The following is a 22,948-nucleotide window of genomic DNA, read 5'->3' as shown; positions in this document are numbered from 1 at the left end:
TCAACTCCAGTTTTGTTTGTGATGGGGAAACAACGTTATAACATAGATCAGAAAATAACGTAATATGGGCCCTTGAAATTGCAATGACCATGGACTTCACATTGTTTAAGTGTTCTGAATAGTATTGACATTCCAGTAAAACACAGAAGCCAATAATAATACTCTGAATGATGTGCGTTTTTACACCACTCACTTGCCCAATCACAGTTTAAAGGGTTTATATTCTCTCTAAAGGCAGGCGCTGTCTGGTGATTTACAGGCTGTATCCGAGCAACAATACACCATAACGTGTGTTCCTGCTGACACCACACGATTCATTCACAACATGAGCAGATGCTTCAGGCCATCGTTCATCATCGCAGTCTAACACAGAGTGAACAGCGTGAATGTGAATCTGACAGTCACTCTATGGACTCCTCACCAGTCCCATAGGAGTTCTGTTATGTATTTGTTTCTTATGTTTCAGTGATTTTATGTGATTTTAAAAACAGAAAAGATAAGCAAACATGATGGATTTTGGAGGTGACATACACTACTAGTGAAAAGTTTGGACACCATCTCATTGAAAGTTTATTTTTCTTTATTTATATTACTTTCTACTTATACATACAGAAGACATGGGCTATGTATAAAGTAAGATATATGGAATTGTGTAGCAAAGAAAAAAGGTACATCATTTTCAAATTAGTTGCCCTTTGCTTTGTTGAAAAATAATTAGAATTATTTAACTTTTTCTAAATCTAATATGTAGAAAGACTGGCAGTTTAGGTTTAAAAGACACCAGTCAAAAGTTTCGACACCCTTTCCTACAGTGTTTTTTTTTTGGTTTTTTTGGGTTTTGTTTTGTTTTTTACAACAAGGTAGTTATTTACCTTCTTTCCTTTGCCACCTACTGTATTTTTCGGACTATTCGTCATATTCGTTATGTATTAAATTTGTTCACACTGACGGCTGCGAGAGGCTCTAGGCTTGAGTATCAGTATCTGCTACTCCTATTATTTCTATACCTCTGTCACTTCGCTCAACTGCACATGTGTCCTGCAGAAAGGGCCTCTGTCCTTCTGCAAGTAGTGAAATATGCAGCCAAAAATGTTAAACGGGCAGCAGAAAGAAAGTTTGGAGTCAGCGAGAAACTTGTGAGGGATTGGTGGAAAGCGCGGATGGAGAACACAGATTCACAGTAACCGGGCAGGTGTGCCATGCAACTTTCCTGGAAGTCACTGGTTGGATCGACGAAGCCTGGACTTCAGTAACAACTGAAACCATCCTGTTGGGATTCAGAAAGACCGGAATAATTCTAACTGGAACTGATGCTGAGTCTGACGACAGCTACACAGAAGAGGAAGGGGTGCTCCGTTTACCTCCGGAGGTCGCGGAGTTGCTCAGAAGTGACACTGAGGATGAAGAATTCAATCGATTTAGTGATTTGGAGTGAGATGGAGAAATTGGTAAACTTGTTATGTTATGTGTTAATATGTTACGTTAACCTTAGCCTGTTGTTGCCTTTCAAGATTAAATGTCAGTACCTGGTCTCTGATGTTATAATATAAATTTCCCCCAAAAAGTGCGACTTATACTCCAGAAATACTTATAGTCTGAAAAATATGACGGTAATTCCATATGATAAAAAGTGTAGGTATGTGCACATCACTGGTGCCAGGCTACTACAGTGAACATAGAAAATGAGACAAAGTCTGCACTCTTACTCCCAAAGTGCATTTAATTAAGTAGATCTTCCTCAGGTCAAGACTTTATCTCATTTTCTACATAATCCCATGTATCTTATTTCATTTTGATGTCTTCTCTGTGTAGGCTATATACAATGTAGAAAGTAGTGAAAAATAAAGTGGAAAAAAAACATTGATTGAGAGGATGAGTCCAAACTTTTCCTGATAGTGTATATTGTGCAAGTAGCTCTAGTTTCTATATGTTTTATTGTAGTTTGGTGCTTGTCATTTGTTTCTAAGTATTCTTTTAAGGGAATGTGCAGAATAGTACAAGTTACAACAAGAATGACCTCCACTCCACAAACTGTTAGGGCCCATTACTCTCCCTACTCCATTAGTCTCTTCCAACATTTTGCAACTTGACAGCAGTGGCTTCAGTGCAGCGCCTATGGACCCCTTTCCTAATTTTGAGAAAGGATTTTGGCCAGAAATAATTAGCTGGGAGAATATGGTACTGTGCATGTTGAGATTTATTCAGAAACCAGACCACACGCTCAGTAACTCATTCAGACACAGAAAGTCAAATCCAAGAATCTTTTCACTGTGACTAAAATTGTTAACCAATTTGCCATTATTTAATTTTAAAACTGGGAATCTCCATTTGGTGTGTGCAATTAACTTGAAAAGAAACATAATTGGCAAATTCGAAAGTTGCATCGCAAAGTTCCCGAACAACAGAAGAATAGAAATATGGAAACAAAAATCCAGATAAAACACTAAAAAGAGAAACCCATACTATTTTCAGATGTACATTTCCTCATCAAGAACATATGTGGAGTTGTGTTTGTTTCTTTCACACATGTTTAACACACAATCCTGCATATTTAGGTGAAAGTGTGAATGAAACTAAACACAACTCTGGGTTTGTTTGTGAGGAGGTAACAACCTTCTAAAAAATATATATGATTAAAAAAATCATATTGAGTTCAAACATTCATACGATATATTGGTCATCAACATTTCTGAACTCCTCACCCCTTACAGAAGCCCCACCCTCCTGAAGCCCTCTGTAGTTCATAGTGCAGATGTGCTACAGTATCAGGGAGAGTCCCTCTTGTACCTGGCCGGTCTGGGGGGAGCAGATGTAATTGCAGTGATTCGGTCGGGGCGGCAGCGCAGCTAATGGAGTGGCAATGATTAGATTAACAGAGGCTGCTGGCCAATGTGCTGTTTCTAATTGAGTTGGTGTGTTCCTCTGTGTGTCTGTGTCCTCAGGTAGACTGCAGACTCGTAACTGTGCCTCCATGTTGCCTCGTGAGCAGCTTGTACACTTCACTAATGTTTATTACTTCATATATTAAAGGGCCCAAATTACGCAAAGTTGATTCTTGTGAGCTTTAAGCCATGTTATAATGATGTTAACTTTGTTACCTCATCAAAAACATATCTGGAGTTGTGTTCTGTTTCATCCACACATGTTTGAGTAATCCCTTATTAGCACACTGTCTACATCTCCAAAACTCAAAATGCTCTAATCCACCTTGTGAAGTCATGAAGCAGTAGTTTTCATGGTAACAGCCACCTTTTATCTTTAGTTCAGTAGATATGGGCAATAGAGCCCTGCACCCGCAGGACCCAATGCAAAACATTGTGGCACGGGACACATTTTGAAAGCTCATTGTGGGTGCGGGTGGGAGCGGGACTGCACAATGTGGGAGTGGGCAGGTGGGATGATAAACTGCAGTCTCGCAAACTAAATATGAGTGTAGTAAGTAAGTAAGTAAGTGAGTAAGTAAGTAAAATATACAAATTATTAATGTATGCTTATCATACATCATTTATGCTGGATATTTTATTTGTGATTAATAAAAACATTTTAAGCAGCCTAAATTTGCGGACGTGGTCTAATCTTGTATGCATTTTAGACAATTCCTTTCCACTTCTCTGCATTTGATGAAGCTTAAGAAAGCGAATGTCCCAATCTTGTGGGGAGCGGGACAAAATATCGCAGATGCGGGCAGAAGCAGGAATGACAATTACAATTCTTTGCGGGCGGAAGCAGGACTGCACAATGCGGATGGGGGTGGGAGCGGGACTGAAAATTCTGTCTCGCGTAGCCCTCTGCTGGGCAATTCCAGGACTGCAAATTAATCAGAAGATTCTAGTGAAGGTGTATGTAGTATAAAAACACAGCAGAGCAGTTCCTGTATTACCACATGACATCACAAGGTGGAATAGACTTTTTTTTGCTTGAGAGAAGTACTCATGAACACCTATGCACATGCAGCATTTGTGTGTTAAACGTGTGAATGAAAAAAAACACAACTCAAGGTATGTTTGTGATGAGGAAAATAAAGTAATATGGGCTCTTTAAACAAACATGCGCTGGCTTGTTCATCCATGTGCGGCAGAGTGGTTAGCCCCCTGAGAGCAGTTTAAGATAACAGCAGCAGATAAACATGGATGTGAGGAGATAAAATAGTCATTACATGCCATTAAAACCGGCTTTGACAGCTATAAAACATATGAGAGACATGAGCTAGCATAATTCTCCCATAAAGGTTTGCTGCTCAGTGAAAAGTTATGGCTCTTATCATTAAGCAAAAAAATTCAACAGCCAAAAAGCGGCATTGATTGAAATTCCCAGGCCGGTCTTTGGTCTCATCAGTATGGCAGGAGTAAGAGTGTAAGTGGCCAGAGGACTGGAGTGTAGCGGACAAAAGCAGAGGGTGAGGTCAGGTCAAACAAGAGCACACTTCTATTTCTTGGTGCTTATGTCCCCACCCTCAGCTCTGTGTGAAAGATAGAGACGATAGAATGATACAGTGAAAAGCAGTGCTGGAAAAAAGTTCTGAAAATGTGTACTCAAGTAAAACTACAGTTACATGTCCTGCTTACAAGTGCACTGCTGCCAAATTTGTACTTAAATGACCTATATTATGTAATTTTCTGATCTATGTTACAATGTTCCTCATCAAAAACATACTTGGAGTCGTGTTTTGTTTCATTCACACTTGTTTAACACACAACTCCTGCCTCATGATGTCATGTAATACTAGTGAGAGTATTAGTTACTTTTAAGCAAAGTTTTAGAAGCCTTTTCCACAAAATGTGATCAGTCAAACTGTGTAAAACTGAATTTTCTCTTTTTAAAACACTTACCGGTACTTGCTTACTTTCTTACACAACAAAAACTGGATGGTTAAAATATTTCAAAGATGTTTTTAACACAAGTGTTATTTTAACTATTTGAAAGTTAAATGAGGTTTTGTGTTAGGTTTATTTGCCAGAGTTGATATAGTTGAAGTTAATTCAACTTCCATCAGTGTTAATTTGGCATCTCCCACCCACTACTTCAAACTCCCGCTAGAGAAGACCAGTTTGGACCAGTTTTGTATATAACGTCATCTTTTACAATGTTTTAAAGAAAATAAAGGCTTTACATGCACTGAATGTGTGTGTTTTTTACAGTGTATCTTAATTTACACTACTACTTACTACTTACTACTAGTTGCTACTCCCTAAAATGTTAAAATAACTCAAATAAAGTGTTATCTGTTTACACTCAAAACATTAATATAACTCTTGATTTTGGGGTTAAACAGGAACTTTGGTCTAGTGTTACTTAATTAACATTTCCAAAAGTTTTAAATTAACTCTAGAACAGATTGGACTCATATACACCCTGAGAAAATGTTAAAACTGATTTTGTGAGAGTCAATTTCAACAGTCAGTTTTTTGCTGTGTACTGTCTTCCTGTGCTTCTGTTGGCACATAACGGTCTCCAGTGGACCATGTCTTTGGCACTGGTCTCTAGCTACCAGAGCCCACATTTTGTCCAGTCAGAGCAGGTGATGCAGTGCTTTTGTGTTTCCAGGAACAGACAGTGGTAACACAGCCGTGCACTGAGACAATTGGGACTCTACATGATTTACAGTGTAATGAAGCATAATTACAAACTTGAATTATCCTCCTACTAATACAAGTACAGGAAGTTTACTCAGTTACAGTAACACGAGGATTTGTCCAATGAGGTTTATTTGGTATTTGGTGGATATATTTTTTTATAGATTCTGTTTTCAGATCAAGGTTTATTTTGTTTTTATACCTGACAGTTTTGACCGCAACATCATGTGAGGAAGACCGCTGGTGAGCAGTCAAAACGGTCAGGTATCAAAACAAACTAAATCTTGGTCTGAAAAAAGAATCTATTAAAGATAAAATAACTGAAGACCAAATAAACCTCAAATATTGTTGCTGTAACTGTAACTGTAAAAAAAATCTATTAAAAGAAACTGTTTTTGTGATTAGTTACTTTCCTCTCCTGGTAAAAAGTGAACAAGGTTAGTTTAGGGAGAGAAGAAAAAGGGGAAAAAAATGAATGAGAAAACCTGAAAACTGAGCTACCCTCGCTTATTGTGCATTGAAATGTAAACTGTGTGCTTTGTGTCTCCTGTGTAGAGCAGTGAATATCTTCTGGAGTTATCTAGGTCATAGTGGATGAATTTTTAATTGTACTGTAGTGTGGTGCTCATGAAAAACCAAAGATGGGAGGTAATCTGATGTGATCAAACCAGCCCCTCGGTCCAGCTTCAAAATGAGATTTTACGATTCATGATTATAACCAAAGTCCTAGAGCACCTTCTGTAATGTATTTAGATTTTGTCACTTACAGATCACCATTACAGGAGATGGGCAAAAAACTTCAGCTGTTGTAACGTGCACATGGAACAAGAGCCAAAGATCCGTTCATATTTAAGTAGACATGATTTACTGTGACATTTAGAAGAGGATGGACTGGTAATTTTAAATATCTTTTCTATGCTGCTTTGTTTGCTTCTATGTTGCTGCTGCCGAACTTTGCATTTCCTTTGGGATTTATCTAGCTCTCTATCTATTTATTTATCGATCTATCTAGAACTGACACTATATCTTTCGCAATTATTTAACCCTTATTTATAACTCTTCACATTACAGGCACAAAACTTGAAGGTATCATCAGGTGCTTAAACAGATATTACGCTATTTTCTTACTCATGTAATAATTTTCCTCATCACAAACATACCTGGAGTTTAGTTTTTTTTTTCATTCACACATGTTTCTAACACACAAACCCTGCCTCTCAAACTGAAAACACTCTTGTTCCACCTTCGGACGTCATGTGGTAATAGAGGCAGTGCTCCACTGTGTTTTTAAACTCCATACTCTGGAATCAGGACAGGTGTCCTTTTTTTCTCTGGGGGCTACATTATCGCTCCTGCCTCTGATGGGGGCCGTGTAACAGAATTGTATGACCCTGACGAAGCAGATTATATTCTTTGAAAACCACCACACTTTCTTTACATATCAGACAAACTACACGGTCCTTACACTGAACAAAAAATAATTGGTCGTTCACTGTTCTTTGAAAGCTCGGCACTCTCTGTTAACTTTTCGTACTTTAGCACTAGTCATTTTGCTGTCCTTAACTGCACTACAGTACTCTGCGCGTGCGTTGACTGTCACTGTTTTATCTCGAGCTTGTCAGGGGATGAAAATTAAGTCCTGATTTAGGAGATTTCAGCCCTGGAATTGCCAATCTCAGTGGAACAAAAGGTAAAATGTAGCTGTTAACTTGAAAGCTATCACTACTTGTAGACAGATTTCTCAAACGCGTAAATGAAACAAAACACAACTCCGGGTATGTTTTTAATGAGGTAACAACATTCTAACATGTCTTAAAGCTCACAAGAGTTCATTTTGGGTAACTTAGAACCGTTAATAATACTGTGGATCATTCCAAACAAATCAATAACACCCTCATGGAGAAAATAATACATACATAATATACCTTTAAATATCCTGTTGAATATCCAGTGATAACATTTATTTAGTTGTTGTAGGACAAGATGAGAGCCTTATTCCAGCCCTACATACCAGTGCACCTGCCATGGCTTACGCAGGAGCCACATCTGAACTGACCTGTTTCTCTGTGTTCCTCCTCAGTCCTTGCTGCTGATTCGTCAGGAGATGGTGGTCCACCAGAAGAAACTGGGCGATTTCTGTGAGGCGCTGAAGCAGTACCTGAAGAATGTGTCTGCTCAGAGAGACTGCTTCCAGTAAGTCTACACACACTCAGACACACACAGTTGTAGAAATTGATTTTTACATAATAAGTCCAATCATTTACCTTTATTAAAATTGTAGGAAGTGGAACAGGAGTGTCTCTTTGATTTGGCTTTTTGATTCCTCTCATTGATCTTCCCATGTATTATCCACCTAAGACAGAAACTATCATTGATTATTTAAGTTGAGAATTCAGATAAGAGGTCATTTGTGGTCAGAACCAGTCCAACTTTTGTCTTATTTGAGAAGCAAAGTTAAGAAATTATAGAATAATCTCTTCAGTTTGGATATTCTTCTCACAATGATAAAGATACAGTGGCCAGACTCGACTTGAATCAGGGTCGTTCTACTTGCAGAAGTCACTAAAATCATTTATTTAGTACAATACTGAGTACTTGTAGCTGGTGTTAGTACTATAATAAAAGTGGTGATGAAGGACTTAGTTACTTATGTAAAAGTACAGATACAGAGGCAAAAAGTTACTCAAGTGAAAGTATCACATAAAAAAATCTACTTAAGTAAAAGCATTAAAGTACCTGTTTTAAAATGTAGTTAAAAAGTAAATAGTAAAATATTGTGATATCGTATCGTCAAAAGCCTCATAATAATTTCGTGGACTGTCACCATATATCAAACTACAAGTCTCTTTACTTAAATTCATTGTTATCGTGCAGTAGTAGCTAAAAAACAGAGGCAACTACCTTACATAGACCATCATCCTTTGGTGTTGTCAGTGGAGACTTAACATTAACAACACTTTTAAATCTTAATTCTTCATATTACAACAGTACCATTATTAACAGTATCAATGTTTTTTTAAAGAAGTACTAAGTAGCATATTCAGAGTTTTGTTAGCCTCCGAAAAAATATCGCAATAAATATCGTACTGTGAGATGCATATCGTGAAAATATAATATAGTATTGTGAGATGTGGTTATCGTTACAATCCTATAAAAAGTGTTAGATTACAGATTTTATCAACAGTGTCAATACAAATCAGTTTCTTAACTTTCTTATGAATTTTGTGTATTTATTTTTGATTGATGAAAGCCAAAGCTTGAACTTAAACATATCACAGACATGGTAAAAATAAGCCCTGAAATCATAGTAAAAGAGCTTTTTACTTCAGTTCAGTTAAAAATGTAGTGAAGTAGAAAGTACACATACCTGCTCTTAAAGGTAATGAAGTAAAAGTAAGTACCAACTATATAATTTACTTAAGTGGAGTACTTATACCTAAAAATTATTCTTAAAAATAGTACTTTACTAGTTGTACTTTGTTACCTTCCACTACAGTTTAGTGCTGACTGAACAGTTAGTGTTTTGCTTCATACCAGACCATTTCTTTGTTCAAATCAATGTCCCAAGGTTCTAATTTCAGTGACTAAGCTGTTATTTTTCATTACAAGGATAACCAAAATTTGATTCACTTCACGCTTTACTTTCAACATCTTATCTTTCATTAACCACTAAATATTTCATCACTATTTAACCAGTATCTGCAACACTGCTGTAATTCCTCGGGCCTGAGATCCATGAGATTAGAAGTTTTACATATATTACTGATAAAGTCGTACCTGGAGGACAGTGTGGTGTATGCTGAACCTCCTGTGCAGCCCACTCAGAGCCGTGGGCTACTGGGAATCACTCTAATATCCACAGAGCCCCTCCAATCCCCACCTCAATATGTGTATGCACTGTCCACTCCTATATTGTGCAAATGCCCTTGGCTACACCTGCAGCTTCTCTGCACATCCGCCCCCATTACTCTGCACAAAGTTTAATATAGGATGAACCCTCAGATCAGTCTAGTATATGAAAATAATACAGGCGAAAGATGCTTGAACTTTTGGTTATTGCCATATACATGCAAATAAGTCATCTCTGCCTTCTCACATTATAGGTAAAACTAATTTAAAGTGCTTGTCTCTATGGAGATAGGGCAGAGATAGGGCATATATTACCTATTTAGCATATACGTCATTACAGATGTTTTTTATTGATTTTAATATTTAACAAAAACAAAAATAGACAAAAAAAAAAAAAAAAGAATAAAAAAAATTAATAAAAATAAACCCTCCGACGCCCCACCCCTAGCTCCACACTTAACACAAAATTTAAATGTAAATGGTAAATGGTCACATTTTTCCATAGCGCTTTTCCACCTTCAAGGTACTCTTATAACAAGGAACCACTCGCCCATTCACACTCCCCCACACACACATCACATACGCAGACACTGGGGACGAGGTGGGTTAAGTGTCTTACCCAAGGACACAACGACAGCATTCACCTGTGGGAGCTGGAATCACACCAGACAACTTGTGGGTCAGTGGATCTGACCTCTGAACCCATGATGTTTTATGTTTAGAGTGGGATTCCGAACCGCCAATCTTCAGACCAGTGGACAAACACTACCATCTGAGCTAAAGTCAAAAGTCACTCAAATTTGGTTCATTACAGATGTCTGAATTGCTCAAAAGTGCTTTGAAAAACATTAATTTTTATTGAGAGTGGGCAAGCCTCTCCCCAGACCTAATCTGTAACTTGGTCTGGTAGAGTTACCTGCTTGTCTCCATGGAGATAGATATGTTTATTGCCATACAGTGGAACATTCTCGGCTAAGCAATAATGACCAGCAGAGACGTTAAGCACCTGTAAGTAATTCAAGTAAAAAGCCATGATTTATTCATAATAAAATGCATTGAGTTCTGTAAGTGAAATATGCTTTTAAAAGTATTACGTCTGTTATTTTTATCCTACAGGTTTCTGGGATATTCTGCCTCCCCTGCGTCTCTTAGGAAGCAGATAACACATATCCTATGCCAGAATATTAAAAAAAATATATAATGGGAAGAGTTCAAAAGATGATTTTGATTTAAAGGGCCCGTGTTACACTATTTTCTGATCTATGTTATAATGTTGTTTCCTCATCAAAAAAAGGAGTTGTGTTTTGTTTCATTCACCTGCATATTTAGCCTGAACTTTTTACTCAAACAGAAACCAGAAAACACACTGTTCCACTGTTCCACCTTGTGATGTCATGTAGCAATACAGGAAGTGCTCCACTGTGCTTTTAAACACTTTACACCTTCACTAGAATCATTTGGATAATTTAATACCTGGAAATGCCCATCTCTGCTGAACTAAAGATAAAAAGGTAGCTGTCGGAAACTACAGCTACAATCTGTTGGGGAATTTCTTAACACTTAAAGAATAAATCAGAAATAATCAGAGAGAATATTGTAATGTTCCAAGGAGAATGTATTTCTCACTGTGCACAGATATAAAATCTAACCATCCCTACATCTGTCCATGCCAATTCTGCCCCCATAGTCTGAGACAATGCAATAAGAACACAACATTTATACTCAGAGACAGCAGGTTACATAAGATCAACAAACGCTTTCGAGATGTAGACAGACTAACAATAAAGGATTTGTGTGAATGAAACAAAACTCAACTCCAGGTGTTTTTGAGAGTAACAACATCGTAACATGACTTAAAGGTGTATTGTGTAACTTTTCTGGTAGATGGGCCATCACATACCTGCTTTGTCTGGAATGGTATTAAACCTTTCTATCATCATGAAAATCAAACCAGGCCAAGTTACAGGTCAGATCTATGGAGAGGTGACCCTGCTCCATCAGAATGCCTCTTTTTCTCGGTATTTCTGAGCAATAAAACCACCTGTAATTGAATAAATGTAAGTTACACAGTGCAACTTTAAAGCTCACAAGAGTATATTTAGCCTAATATAGGACTTTTAAATACTTGTATACTGGTTGTTGTAGTTTCCACTCTTATAATTTAGTTCAATGAAAAAGTCTTTGGTGTAGCTGCTGATTTGTACTTATAAAATATGCATTATATTATGTAACCGGATCTCTCTTTTCCTCTTACCCTAAATCCAAAAGCACCACACTCATTCTAGAAATATCCATGTTAGTATTTGCATTCAACCTGAAGAAATAATGCCAGTATGGTTTTAATTATTTTAGAGATGACACAAATATAAGTGCATTGGCTCACTGGCTCTCACAGCAGCGGCCAGCCTTCAACAGTAATTTCTGCAGTCGCTAATTACAGCCTTTGTACAGAGACATAAACCCAGTCCTCTTTGACACTATGCCTGGTAATTAACGCAATATAAATATAAATATATGAATTATGCTCACAGCTCCAAAGCACAGTTAATGTCTCCCTGCGTCTCTGGTGATAGCGCACAGCGTCATGCCTCGGTCTTTAATATTTTTATAGCCATCATCTGTATGTGATGTTGACGTGAAGCATTAAACAGAAATACAGCTTGTTTAGCCAATCAAGCACATTAATGAATCATGTTTTCCAGCTCACTGACTATCCCTGAGTGTGCAATATGGCCGCCATAAAACAACGAGAGATCGGGAGACATTAGAGTTCTTGGAGAAGCTGGCAAACATTAGCAGCACGGGTTTGGGGCAGGGCCATATACGGTATAAAGAAGTCCCTGTTTGGCTCCAGACAAATGAAGCTCACGAGGCTCACAGTTATAGGAGCGAATTTGGATCCAGGTCCATATTAGGAATAGGAATTTATTTACAGACGAAATAGCTAAATTAAAACACCAGGATCATGTAGAGTGGATTAAAACGAACAATTTAAGACCAGCTCACTGCAGCAGTTATAGAAAGAGGCAATTTTCCAGTGTGAAGTAAATTGGATCCAGGGTCAGTGGAACAAGAAGTGACCCCGTGAACACTATGCTATGTCCATTTATATATAATAGTCTATGGATACGGCTGTAGTCACATGAGGAAATTCTTGGTTGATAGATTAGTCGACTAAAACGGGGTCGTGCCAAAAGGTTTCAGAACTATTTTGTACCTCTGTGTATCTGACCCACATTGCACTCACATGACTACACCTGCACCGGAGTTCATGCAAAAACAACTTTTTATGCAGAAAATAGAAGTAATGTAGTTATATAAGCAGAGCGAGCTAAATTTGTCTTTTTACACCGAACCCACACACTCACTAACTTGTCCTTTGTTCTCTGGTCCAATATAAATCCTTATAATCTACAATCTGCCAATCAAAAGTTTGGACACACTTTTTCATTTGTTTCTTCTTTATTTCCATGACTATTTGCATTGTAGATTTTTACTGAAGGCATTAAAATTACAAATGGACACTTATGGAATGTAGTAAACAAAACATAAACTCAAAATAGCACTGTCAACGAAGTAAAAGGTGGGTACTTTGAGGAACTGAATGAAATATATATTAAAAAAATGTGTTGAGTTATTTAACTTTTTTCGTTTGCTCTTTTGCTTTGTTACATATATCTTGCGTCATATATTTGATGTCTTCTGTGTGTGTATAAAATGTAGAAAATAGTAAACACAAAGAAAAAAAATTGAAAAAGAGTGTCCAAACTTTTGAACAGTAGTGTAAATAAAAGGATTACCATAGATTACTGATACTAATTTTGTTCTGCTGAGACGCCATCAACTGATTAATCAACTAAATGACTAAAGACTCCCATCAGAATTTGAATTTGTGCACTTTTAGTAAAGTACAAACATACAACCCAAACTTCATGAATCAAGATAAGGTGTTTTAAATGTGTGGAGGTTTATCTTTATGTTGCCATCATTTCCTGTCATCTCCTCAGGTTTGACAAATGATCCTCTGTCATCACATTAACAATCTTCTCTGAAATCTGGATGTGATTAAAGACCTGTGGTTTCCCTGAAGAACTCAGCACAGTCAAGTTCAGTTGTTGAATCTGTTTAGCACGTACTGATGAATGACTACGAGAGAACAACCACTTTACTCTCCCTGTTCATTTAGACATGTTTTATGGCCTATCTAATATGAAGACACTTTCATTGCTGCTGCTTTAACCAGTTGCATTTTCACAACACATTATCTCGTCAAGGCATGGAACGATACTGAGATTTGGAGTTGCGATTATCATGTCCAAAATAATTGCGATTACCGATAATATCACAATAATTATTAAAGTTGCTGACAGTTTCAAAATGTTATATGAGTAATAATAATTTCAGTATTATGAATAGGTTCCATATTTAAAGGTCCTACATTACTCAACATTGATTCTTGTGAGCTTTAAGCCGTGTTATGTTGTTACCTCCTCAAAAACATACGTGCAGGATTCTCAGTCATGGAAATCCCGGAAAAACCATGGAAATTGAAAATGTCATTCACAAGGCCTGGAAATGTCATGAAATTTTGTAAATTCAATTAAAATTTTGGAAAAGTCATGGTATTTCATTGTCTCTTTCACGCAACTACAGCATTCTGTTAAGTTATCATTAGTCTATTATGATTATTTCTGAACGTATGCGCCTTTTGTTTAAAAGAGACAACAATAAATGCATTGACCGTAGGGGTGTAATGATATCCAAGTCTCATGATACGATGTCTTCACAGTATGAACCTCACGATAAAATATTTATTGCGATATGGTGGGAAAACTCACAATTAGGGATGTAACAATATCCATTTATTGTGATATTTTGTGGCTAACACAACTGTTAATATGCTACTTTTTCCTCTTAAAATGCCTTGACACTTCTTAATCCAATGAACTGAGACTTAAAAGTGCTTAGAACATTTCTTCATGTTGTCTACACTGAAACGGAGCAAAGGATCATGGACTATGTAGTTCCCTCTCTGTTTCTTTTTAGCTATTGCTGCATCATAACTCTTAATTAAAGCAAAGAGGCTTGTAATCGATATATTGTGATGGTCCACGATATTATTGTGAGAACTTTGACAATACGATATCATGATATTTTGGACTATTGTTACTTTCCTACTTTTTGAATGTTAAAAAACTATAATACCAAACCATAATATGAGTGGAAAGGTTTAACATTTTATATTTAGCCCTAAAAGTATGCTCAATTTTACACTTGTAGGGTGCCGTAAAGTTTAGGTCATGAAAACGTAATGGAAAAGTTTTGAAATTCTGTCAGTGAAAAAGAGTGACAACCCTGTACTTGGAGTTGTGTTTTGTTTCCTTCACACATGTTTGAGCAACACTTTTTTATTAGTCTTCATCTCCACAAGCTCAAAAAGCTCTGTTATCCAAAGGATTCAAGTGAAGGTGTATGGAGTTTAAAAACACAGTGGAGCACTTTCTGTATTGGTGTTTTCTGTTTGAGGGAAGAACTCAGCCTAAATATGTGAAACGTGTGAATGAAACAAAACACAACTCCAGGTACTGTTTGTTTTTGATGAGGAAACAACATCGTAACATAGCTCTAAAAATAATGTGATGTGGGCCCTTTAAATAGAGAGTATTGTGCCCTCGCTTATTGCCTTCATTCAGTTCTGTAGTGAAAGAGCAGAAGCAGTGGAGCCTTTATCCTCCTATCTCATCCCCTGCTTGTTTGTTTAGCTGTTAGACACTTGGCTGATTTGTTGGTACTTTGCTGCTTCCTTCTCGATCAGTAAAAATAGTAGCGGTACAATGGCTGCTGTAAATAATGCATGACAGTGTGGATGCTCATTAGCTCTCTCTCTCCCCCTTTGAACACACACCTCTCTCGCCCGAGTTAGCTGTTCATTTAATCTCACACAAGACGTGATTGTAGATTGTAATATGTAAAGATTATTATAGCGTATGCGTCCCTTCTCATTATCTGTGAGGCTTTGAGTGGAAATCCAAGCAGCAAGACTTGATTACATCCTCCAGCAGACCTCATACAACTTATTTGTTCTGGAGCCCCATGGATGGCTTTTGGCAGATGGAGCACACTGACTCACTACTGCCCTCTACAGGTCAAAGGACGCACTGCAGGGACAAAATCTGTTCTCAACCGGTCTCATTGTCCAACCAAGTTTAGTTCTTTTCAGGAAAAACTAGTTTGTAATTAACAATCCTCACAAAAAATAAAGCAATAAATTAACATAAATACTTTTTTTTTTTTTTTTTTTTTACATGTATGCTTTAGCCATCACAAAAGGAAAACAGTACTGAACTGTTTTGGTTGAGGGTATGTCACCTGCTTGTCTCCGTGGTGATGTTCTTGCTTTACCTGGAATGCTCCACAGTATTGGCGTCTAAGCGGGTGGTGCCATCAGTCCATGTTACAAGTCAGATCTGTGGAGAGGTGATCTTGTTCACTCTAGGAATGCATGTTTTTCAAGTTCTTAAATTATGCATGTAGTTTCATGTCATCTCCATGGAGACTAGCAGGAGATGAACTCTTGACTAGAAAAGTTACATAGTGCACCTTTAACACATTATGCATAGAGGGAGAGAGAGAGAGAGAAAGAAGAGAGAGAAAGATTAAAGGGGTGAAAGAGAGAGAGAAAAAGAGAGGGGGTGAAAAATAGTGAGAAACAGAGAACATTTAACATCTTATGCACAGAGACTTGTTAGAGAGAAAAAAGAGAGACAGGGAGTGAAAGAGAGAGAAAAAGAGAGTGGATGAAAGAGAGAGAAAAAGAGTGGGTGAAAGAGAGAGAGAGAGAAAGAAAGAGAGACGGGGGTGAAAGAGAGAGAGAGAAAAATAATATTTAACACCTTATGCGGAGATTTTTTAGAGAAAGGGGGGGTGAAAGACGGAGAGAAAATGTGAAGGGGTGAAAAAGAGAGAGAAAAAAGAACATTTAACACCTTATGTACAGATTTTTGAGAGAGAGAAAGAAAAGAGTGAAAGAGAGAAATGAAGAGAGACGGGGTGAAAGAGAGAGTTTTACACACTGCAGAGATTTTTAGAGAGAAAGTAAGAGAAGATGTGAAAGAGAGAATGAAAGAGACGTGGTGAAAGAGAGAAAAAGAGTGAATATTTATCACCTTATGCAGAGATTATTTAGAGAGAGAGAGAAAGAGAAAGAAAAGAGAGGGGGGGGTGAAAGAGAGAGATAGAAAGAGAGATGGCGGTGAAGGAGAGATAGAAAAAGAGAACATTTAATACCTTATGCAGAGATTTTTGAGAGTGAGAGAAAGAAAAGAGAAAGAGAGAGAAGGAAGAGACAGGGTGAAAGAGAGAGAAAAACATTTATTGCCTTATACAGAGATTTTTTAGAGAGAAAAAAAAGAGAGAAAGAGAGACAGGGGTGAAAGAGAGAGAGAAAAAAGGGGTGAAAAGAGAAAGACAGAACACATTTAACACCTTATGCACAGACTTTTTAGAGAGGGAGAGAGAAGCGAGCGAGAGAGAGAGAAAGAAAGTGTGTGAGAGTGTGAGAAAGAAAGAGAGAGAGAGGGGAGGACCTTTAACACTTCATGCACAGACACTTTTTTAGCGAGAGAGACAGAGTGTGTGTGTGTGTGTGTGTGTGTGTGTGAGTGCAATTTTGGTGCAGAACATTTGGGAGCTGAGAGCAGAGCCAAAAGTGCACATTATCTGGTGAGGATCTGAGCAGACGGAGAGATCGTAGGTAGTGGCCAGTCACAGTCCATCCTCACAATCTGCTGAAGCAACGACAGTTAAATCAACCGTCATTTCTCTGAATATAAACTCACCACAGCCGGCTCTGAGTGTTGAGTTAAAACTGAAGGTTGTTTAACTCCCCCTCATGTCTTGTAAAATGTACTATTACTGCAGCTTATTGTGGACATCATCTGTTTAAAGAGTGAACATAGAGCACATCTCTGGAATAAGCTGATAATAATCACCACAGTCCACAGTTGAATCCATGTGTTATTTTATACAGATGGAGGAGAGGCGTATTCAATTATAAAACACAGTAAAGTCAATAGATTTTAAAACAAAGACACAATGTTGTTTCAACTTAAAGGTCCCATATTATGCAAAACTGATTGTTGTGAGCTTTTAGCTGTAGAATGTTGTTACCTCTTCAAAACATGCCCAGAGTTTCATTCACACGTTTGAGTAATCCTTTATTATTACTCTGTCTACATCTCCTAAGCTCAAAATGCTCTCATCCACCTTGTGATGTCATGAAGTGGAAGTTTTTAAAACAGCAGCTACCGTTTACCTTTAGTTTAAGTAGAAATGGCCAATTCTAGAGCTAGTGAAGGTGTATGGTCTTTAAAAACACAGTGGAGCACTTCCTGTATTACTACATGATGTCACAAGGTGCAGCACATCACATGGAGTGTTTTCTGTCAGAAAAGAACTCACTTTAAATATTTGTGGTTTGTGTGTTGAACATGTGTGAAACACAACCCCGGGCATGTTTAAAATGATGAAACAGCATCATGATATAGATCAGAGAATACTGTAGTATGGGCCTTTTAAATTAAACATTGAACTCTAAATCATTCATCTAAGATTGGTCTGATGCTTCTAGTTTATTTTAAATGAACTGCATTTACAGAGGTGTAATAGCTTTAATACCTTGGCAAGATGAAAAATAAATTTCATTTTTATGTTGAAGATGTAACAAATAATTAATTAATTAATACAAACTTTTTTCCCAACTGCTAAAAGTGACTCAAGTGAAACTTTAATTAGCATTGATAAAATAATCCACACTTGTACTTACAGTGCAGATTTTCTTGGTAAAATAAGCTTTTACTTTGCTGCTTTCTGTCTCTTAATGTCATGTCTATAATCGTCTCCATGCGTGTCGCCCAGTACAGAGCTCTAATCCACTCGTGTCCATTCTGTGCCTCCTCAGTGTGACCGCCGTGCGCCTGCCCGACGGTTTATCCTTCGTCGTCTACGAGTTCTGGGACGGAGAGGACGAGTGGAAGAGGTGACACTCACTCTACTGCCATTCACACTGCAGCAAACTAATCCTGGATCTACACTCATTTACTATTTATAGAAGACTATGCCCACTGATGGCAGAAGGACTCTAGATCAGTTATATTGTATTCTTATTATATAATGACTTTCAAGACTTATCAGGGAAGATTTATCAGGGACAATGCACATACAAACATTGATCTACACAAAGACGTGTGTCAGGTTATAACAAAATTGTTCATTTCCACCTTCAGTCCCCGGACAGGCTGATGTCATCAATAGACTACATGTCAATAAAATACAACCTTTATTAATGCATCATTCATCTCAGTCACCACATCCATACATCATTTACATATATACACTTCAGTTCATGCCTTGCAGACCAATATTCATTCACTCCACACTCGGGCTAAATTATTGTTGTAGTCACAGTTGCCCAGGGGCAGACTAACAGAAGTGAGGATGCTAATCTGCGCCAAACTCCGACCAGCACAATTCACTTACAGACCACATTCATACTGAGCACAGTGGGTGAAGTGTCTTGCCTAAGGACACAACAACACTGCTGCCTCACTGTGGCACCTGGTATTAGCGGAGGTCTCCCATCCAAATACTGAACTGTGCAACTGATGTCATCAACATTCTCTGGGGGTGTGATGCTAACTGGAGGCTCTGCTCTGTCTGAGGCTTTATTTTAACACAGTCTGACCATAAAGAGCTGACTGAGAGTTTTTCATTTAGTCACCTTTTTGTTTACAACACCTAAACAGTATTGATCACAGGCTCCTGAAAATGTGTTATTTAAAATTAATTTTGTTTCAGACAATCTTCAAGCTTTTTTGACAGTGTTTGCATGTGTGCATTGTGTCACTATGGTAACGCCTAAGCATTTTACCATTAGAGATACATGTAGAACACCCCCAGCGCAAGTATCGATTAGGTCCAACAGTGCATAGCTTCTGGGATCAGATGAGACTGGGCATTCTAATCACATAGAAAAATATATTATACAGTTCTAGTTAAATAGTTGTGGTTACACTGGATTATATTACATTCTTATTACGTTTTATTACTTTGCAATACTTTCGTCTATAACACTCACTATGGCTACCAATATTATTAAAAGTGTGACTGCGTATACAGTTTTTATTAGTAGTATCATCTAAACAAATATTATATTGACAAATATTGAAACAAATATTGATATTACTCCTGGAGATAAAAGTTAATTTTCTTTTGCCTGGGATCCAGATTATACACTTCTTCAACACTTTGCGAAGATGTGATCAATGAGCTCCTGTGTTTCACGTGTCACTGTAAAAAAGTAAATCTGATTTATTTGGTCTTGAGACGCAGATGAGGGCGTTGGGACCAGACTGACATCAATCTGTATAAAAAATAAAGAGAGACATTATGGATATGCCAGGTAAAGAGCAAAGGGAAGCTAATGTAATCACTTATTGTAAAATTTAAAAATGGTCTAAATTCTTGCGGATTCCAAATAAAAATATGACTGAAACAAATGAGCAGCAGATTCCAGTTTGGTAAATAAATGCTGAGGAGACGATCGCTGCCAAACATTTCATTTCTACAAAACTTTAAAGTGCGGAGCCCCTCCTCCTCCTCCTCAGTCAGCACTTCTGGAGCTGAGCCGGCTGTTTCCGCTGCCATTGTTCTTATTGATTGCTGATCGCCAAATCACCGCACTCACATTTCTTCCATTACTGTCATAAGTCGTGTGCATTTCATTAGCGTTGTCCAGGCAGAGGCTCCGGGGCAGGGCGGGTGGGCTCTGGGGCAGGCGTGTGTTTTGTGTCAGCTGCTCCTGATTTAGTGATGGAGCGCTGTGGCTGCAGAGGCTGATCGGTCTGTCCGCTCCACTGCACTCTCTATTCACTCTCTCTTCACTCCCACATTAATATTTCAGCTCTTACTGTAAAAAGCTACGCTCACAGCACGGCTTCTGTGACTGGGGCTCTGCAGAAGTGCCAAGGAGAAGACACAAAATAGATCCTTTAGTAAATGTTAAAAATGATCTAAAAATGCATTTTGTCTCAATGTTAAAAAACAAAAGTGAAACTTCTAAAACACTGTAGCATCAGCAGTTAAGCAGCAGTTCAGTTTCAGTTATTACCCCACAGAAGTAAAATACCTCCTCTTTATTTAGTAAGGGGCTTCATCAATAAAAATATGTATGTATATATATATATATATATATATATATATATATATATATATATATATATATATATATATATATATATATATCGGTGGTCTTCTGATTAGTGCTGTTATCCATGGGTTTCATAAAGAGGATAAAAAAGCTTCCTTTCCCATAGCCGAAATAATCTTTTGAATGGTGAAATATGGCATTCAGAATTGCACAGAGAATCACCCCCATGAATATAATATGATTTGAGTCTTTACACAGACACATGTTACATTGTTCTCTGTCTCTAGGCACCTTCAGTCTCCTCCGAACAAAGCCTTTCAGCACGTCAAGGTGGACACACTGTGCCAGCCAGAGGCCGTGTCCTCTGTCGCCGTGCCAGGTTAGTCCCATTCACCGTAGATCTACTTTGTTCTGTTATTTTTAAAGGTCCTATATTACGCAATTGACTCTTTTGAACTTTAAGACATGTTATAATGTTGTTTCCTCATCAGAAACATACCGGGAGTTGTATTTTGTTTCATTCACACATATTTGAGTAACCATTTATACATCACCAGGTGGAACAGTGTTTTCTGTTTGAGAGAAGAACTCAGTCTAAATATGAAACAAAACACAACTCCAGGCCTGTTTGTGTTGAGGAAACAATGTTACAACAAAGATCAGTAAATAACGTAACATAGGTCCCATTGTTTCCCAAAGACAGGGTTGCAAGAGATTTTTTTTGGATCACCTTGTCGGTTAAAATGTTAAGACATGTTTTGTATAATTTCTAATCTTTTTGTAATTATTTTATTGACTATTTTGTTCCAATATTGCTGGTTCAAATTGAATGTTGAAAAGAAAAAGAAATGAGCTGCATTTAATGTCCAAATAGGTGACTTATGGATCCTTTTATTGCTGTTTCAATGACAATGTTTTCCATTGTTTAAAATTTGAGTAAAACTAATTGTTCAGAGAGACACGATCACTCAGCCAACAATAAAATATCAGTAATGGTCACATCCACTTTTATTTTGTTATTTATGAATAGTGTCTATTAACTTGGGTCACGAAGGATTATGACTTTTAAAATATGGGTCCCCAGAAAAAAAAAAAAACTTTGGGAAACACTGCCTTAAACTAGAGCAAAACATGTTCAGACTTTTCATATCCAGTTTAAAGCTGGTACTTGACTATTTTTTCTGTTCTTCCAGCCGCCTGGTGCAGTGTGAACAGGGACTAAAAGCATGAAGAAGTGAGCACCACGCCAAGACTATGACCGTCCGAACCCCACAAACCTCATGTGCCCCCCCCTCACCCCCCCTCCTCCTCCTCTTTTACCTTAAGTCTTTTTGTAAGTACATGTTTACACAGTACAAAACGAATGGTGTCAAACGCAGTCAAAAACCAACTAAAAGTACTTTCACAGTGTGCGCGTAGTTTGCCGGCTCCAGACTTTTGAATTATCTCCTGTAATTGTCACTATCTACAGCTTTGAGCCACAGGCAGTCTGTCATGTAGCAAGGTCCCCCCAGCGTAGTTGTTATGTAGCAGTTTCGGTCATTTTTTGTGATAAATACAAGAGTTTACAGGCATAGAAACGCATGCTCTCAAGTTTATTGGACTTAATGTAGCTCTTTTTGGTTCGGCATTATTTTCACATCAGCTATTTTGAAATGATCCCCGCCCATTGCAAAAGGAATAGCTGCCATATTAGCTTGCAATCTCAGGAAGAAATGTTTGACAGTTGCAAAGTTAGCTTCACTAGCAACACACATGCTAATGACAATTCGAAAATAATAGAGACTTAATTTTCTATACCCATCTGAGTTAAAGGGTTTTTCAGTCAAAGGTGCACTATGTAACTTTTTGGTGGTGGGTCTGTCATGGATGTGGCATTGCGCTGCCTGGAATGTCCCAAAGTATGACATTAAACAGCTCTACTTTACATTTATTCAATTACAGGTGGTTTTATGGCTCAAAAATACCTAGAAAAACACGCATTCTGGGTGTGAGTGGGGTCGCCCTCTCGCCCTCTCCACAGATCTGACCTGTAATTTGGTCTGGTTTGGTCTCCATGAAGATAGAAAGGTTTAATACCATACTGTGAAACATTCCAGACAAAGAAATAACATCTAAATGGAGAAAATCCACCAGAAAAGTTACACAATGCACCTTTAACAACACCTTTAGGTCATATTTTATTGTTGCAAATTAATAAAAGGATCAGCGCTGTGTCATAAGTTTAAATAAACATTCATCTGCAACATGTCAATCATGTCTAATAACCCTCAAAACACTAATTTTGCTCTGCAGTTGGGCATAAAAACATTAAAAGACA

The 22,948-nt window shown here is 37.7% G+C and overlaps 1 protein-coding gene across 1 annotated transcript in view; it reads left to right on the top strand.

Moving 5' to 3' along the window:
* Window positions 1-21,850, top strand: part of necab2 (N-terminal EF-hand calcium binding protein 2) — a 148,185-nt gene extending 126,335 nt beyond the window's left edge. Inside the window, exons 10-13 of the mRNA XM_020935321.2 lie at window positions 7,654-7,766; window positions 18,382-18,459; window positions 20,916-21,007; window positions 21,822-21,850. Coding sequence (XP_020790980.1) covers window positions 7,654-7,766; window positions 18,382-18,459; window positions 20,916-21,007; window positions 21,822-21,850 — 312 coding nt within the window. The remainder of the gene's footprint in view (window positions 1-7,653; window positions 7,767-18,381; window positions 18,460-20,915; window positions 21,008-21,821) is intronic.
* The last annotated feature ends 1,098 nt before the right edge of the window (window positions 21,851-22,948 follow it).

The sequence above is a fragment of the Boleophthalmus pectinirostris genome, unplaced genomic scaffold (assembly GCF_026225935.1).
Source record: "Boleophthalmus pectinirostris isolate CB_2022bp ecotype Guang Dong unplaced genomic scaffold, ASM2622593v1 HiC_scaffold_2, whole genome shotgun sequence".
Classification (NCBI taxonomy): Eukaryota; Metazoa; Chordata; class Actinopteri; order Gobiiformes; family Gobiidae; genus Boleophthalmus; species Boleophthalmus pectinirostris.
This window is presented reverse-complemented; position numbering and strand designations above follow the sequence as displayed.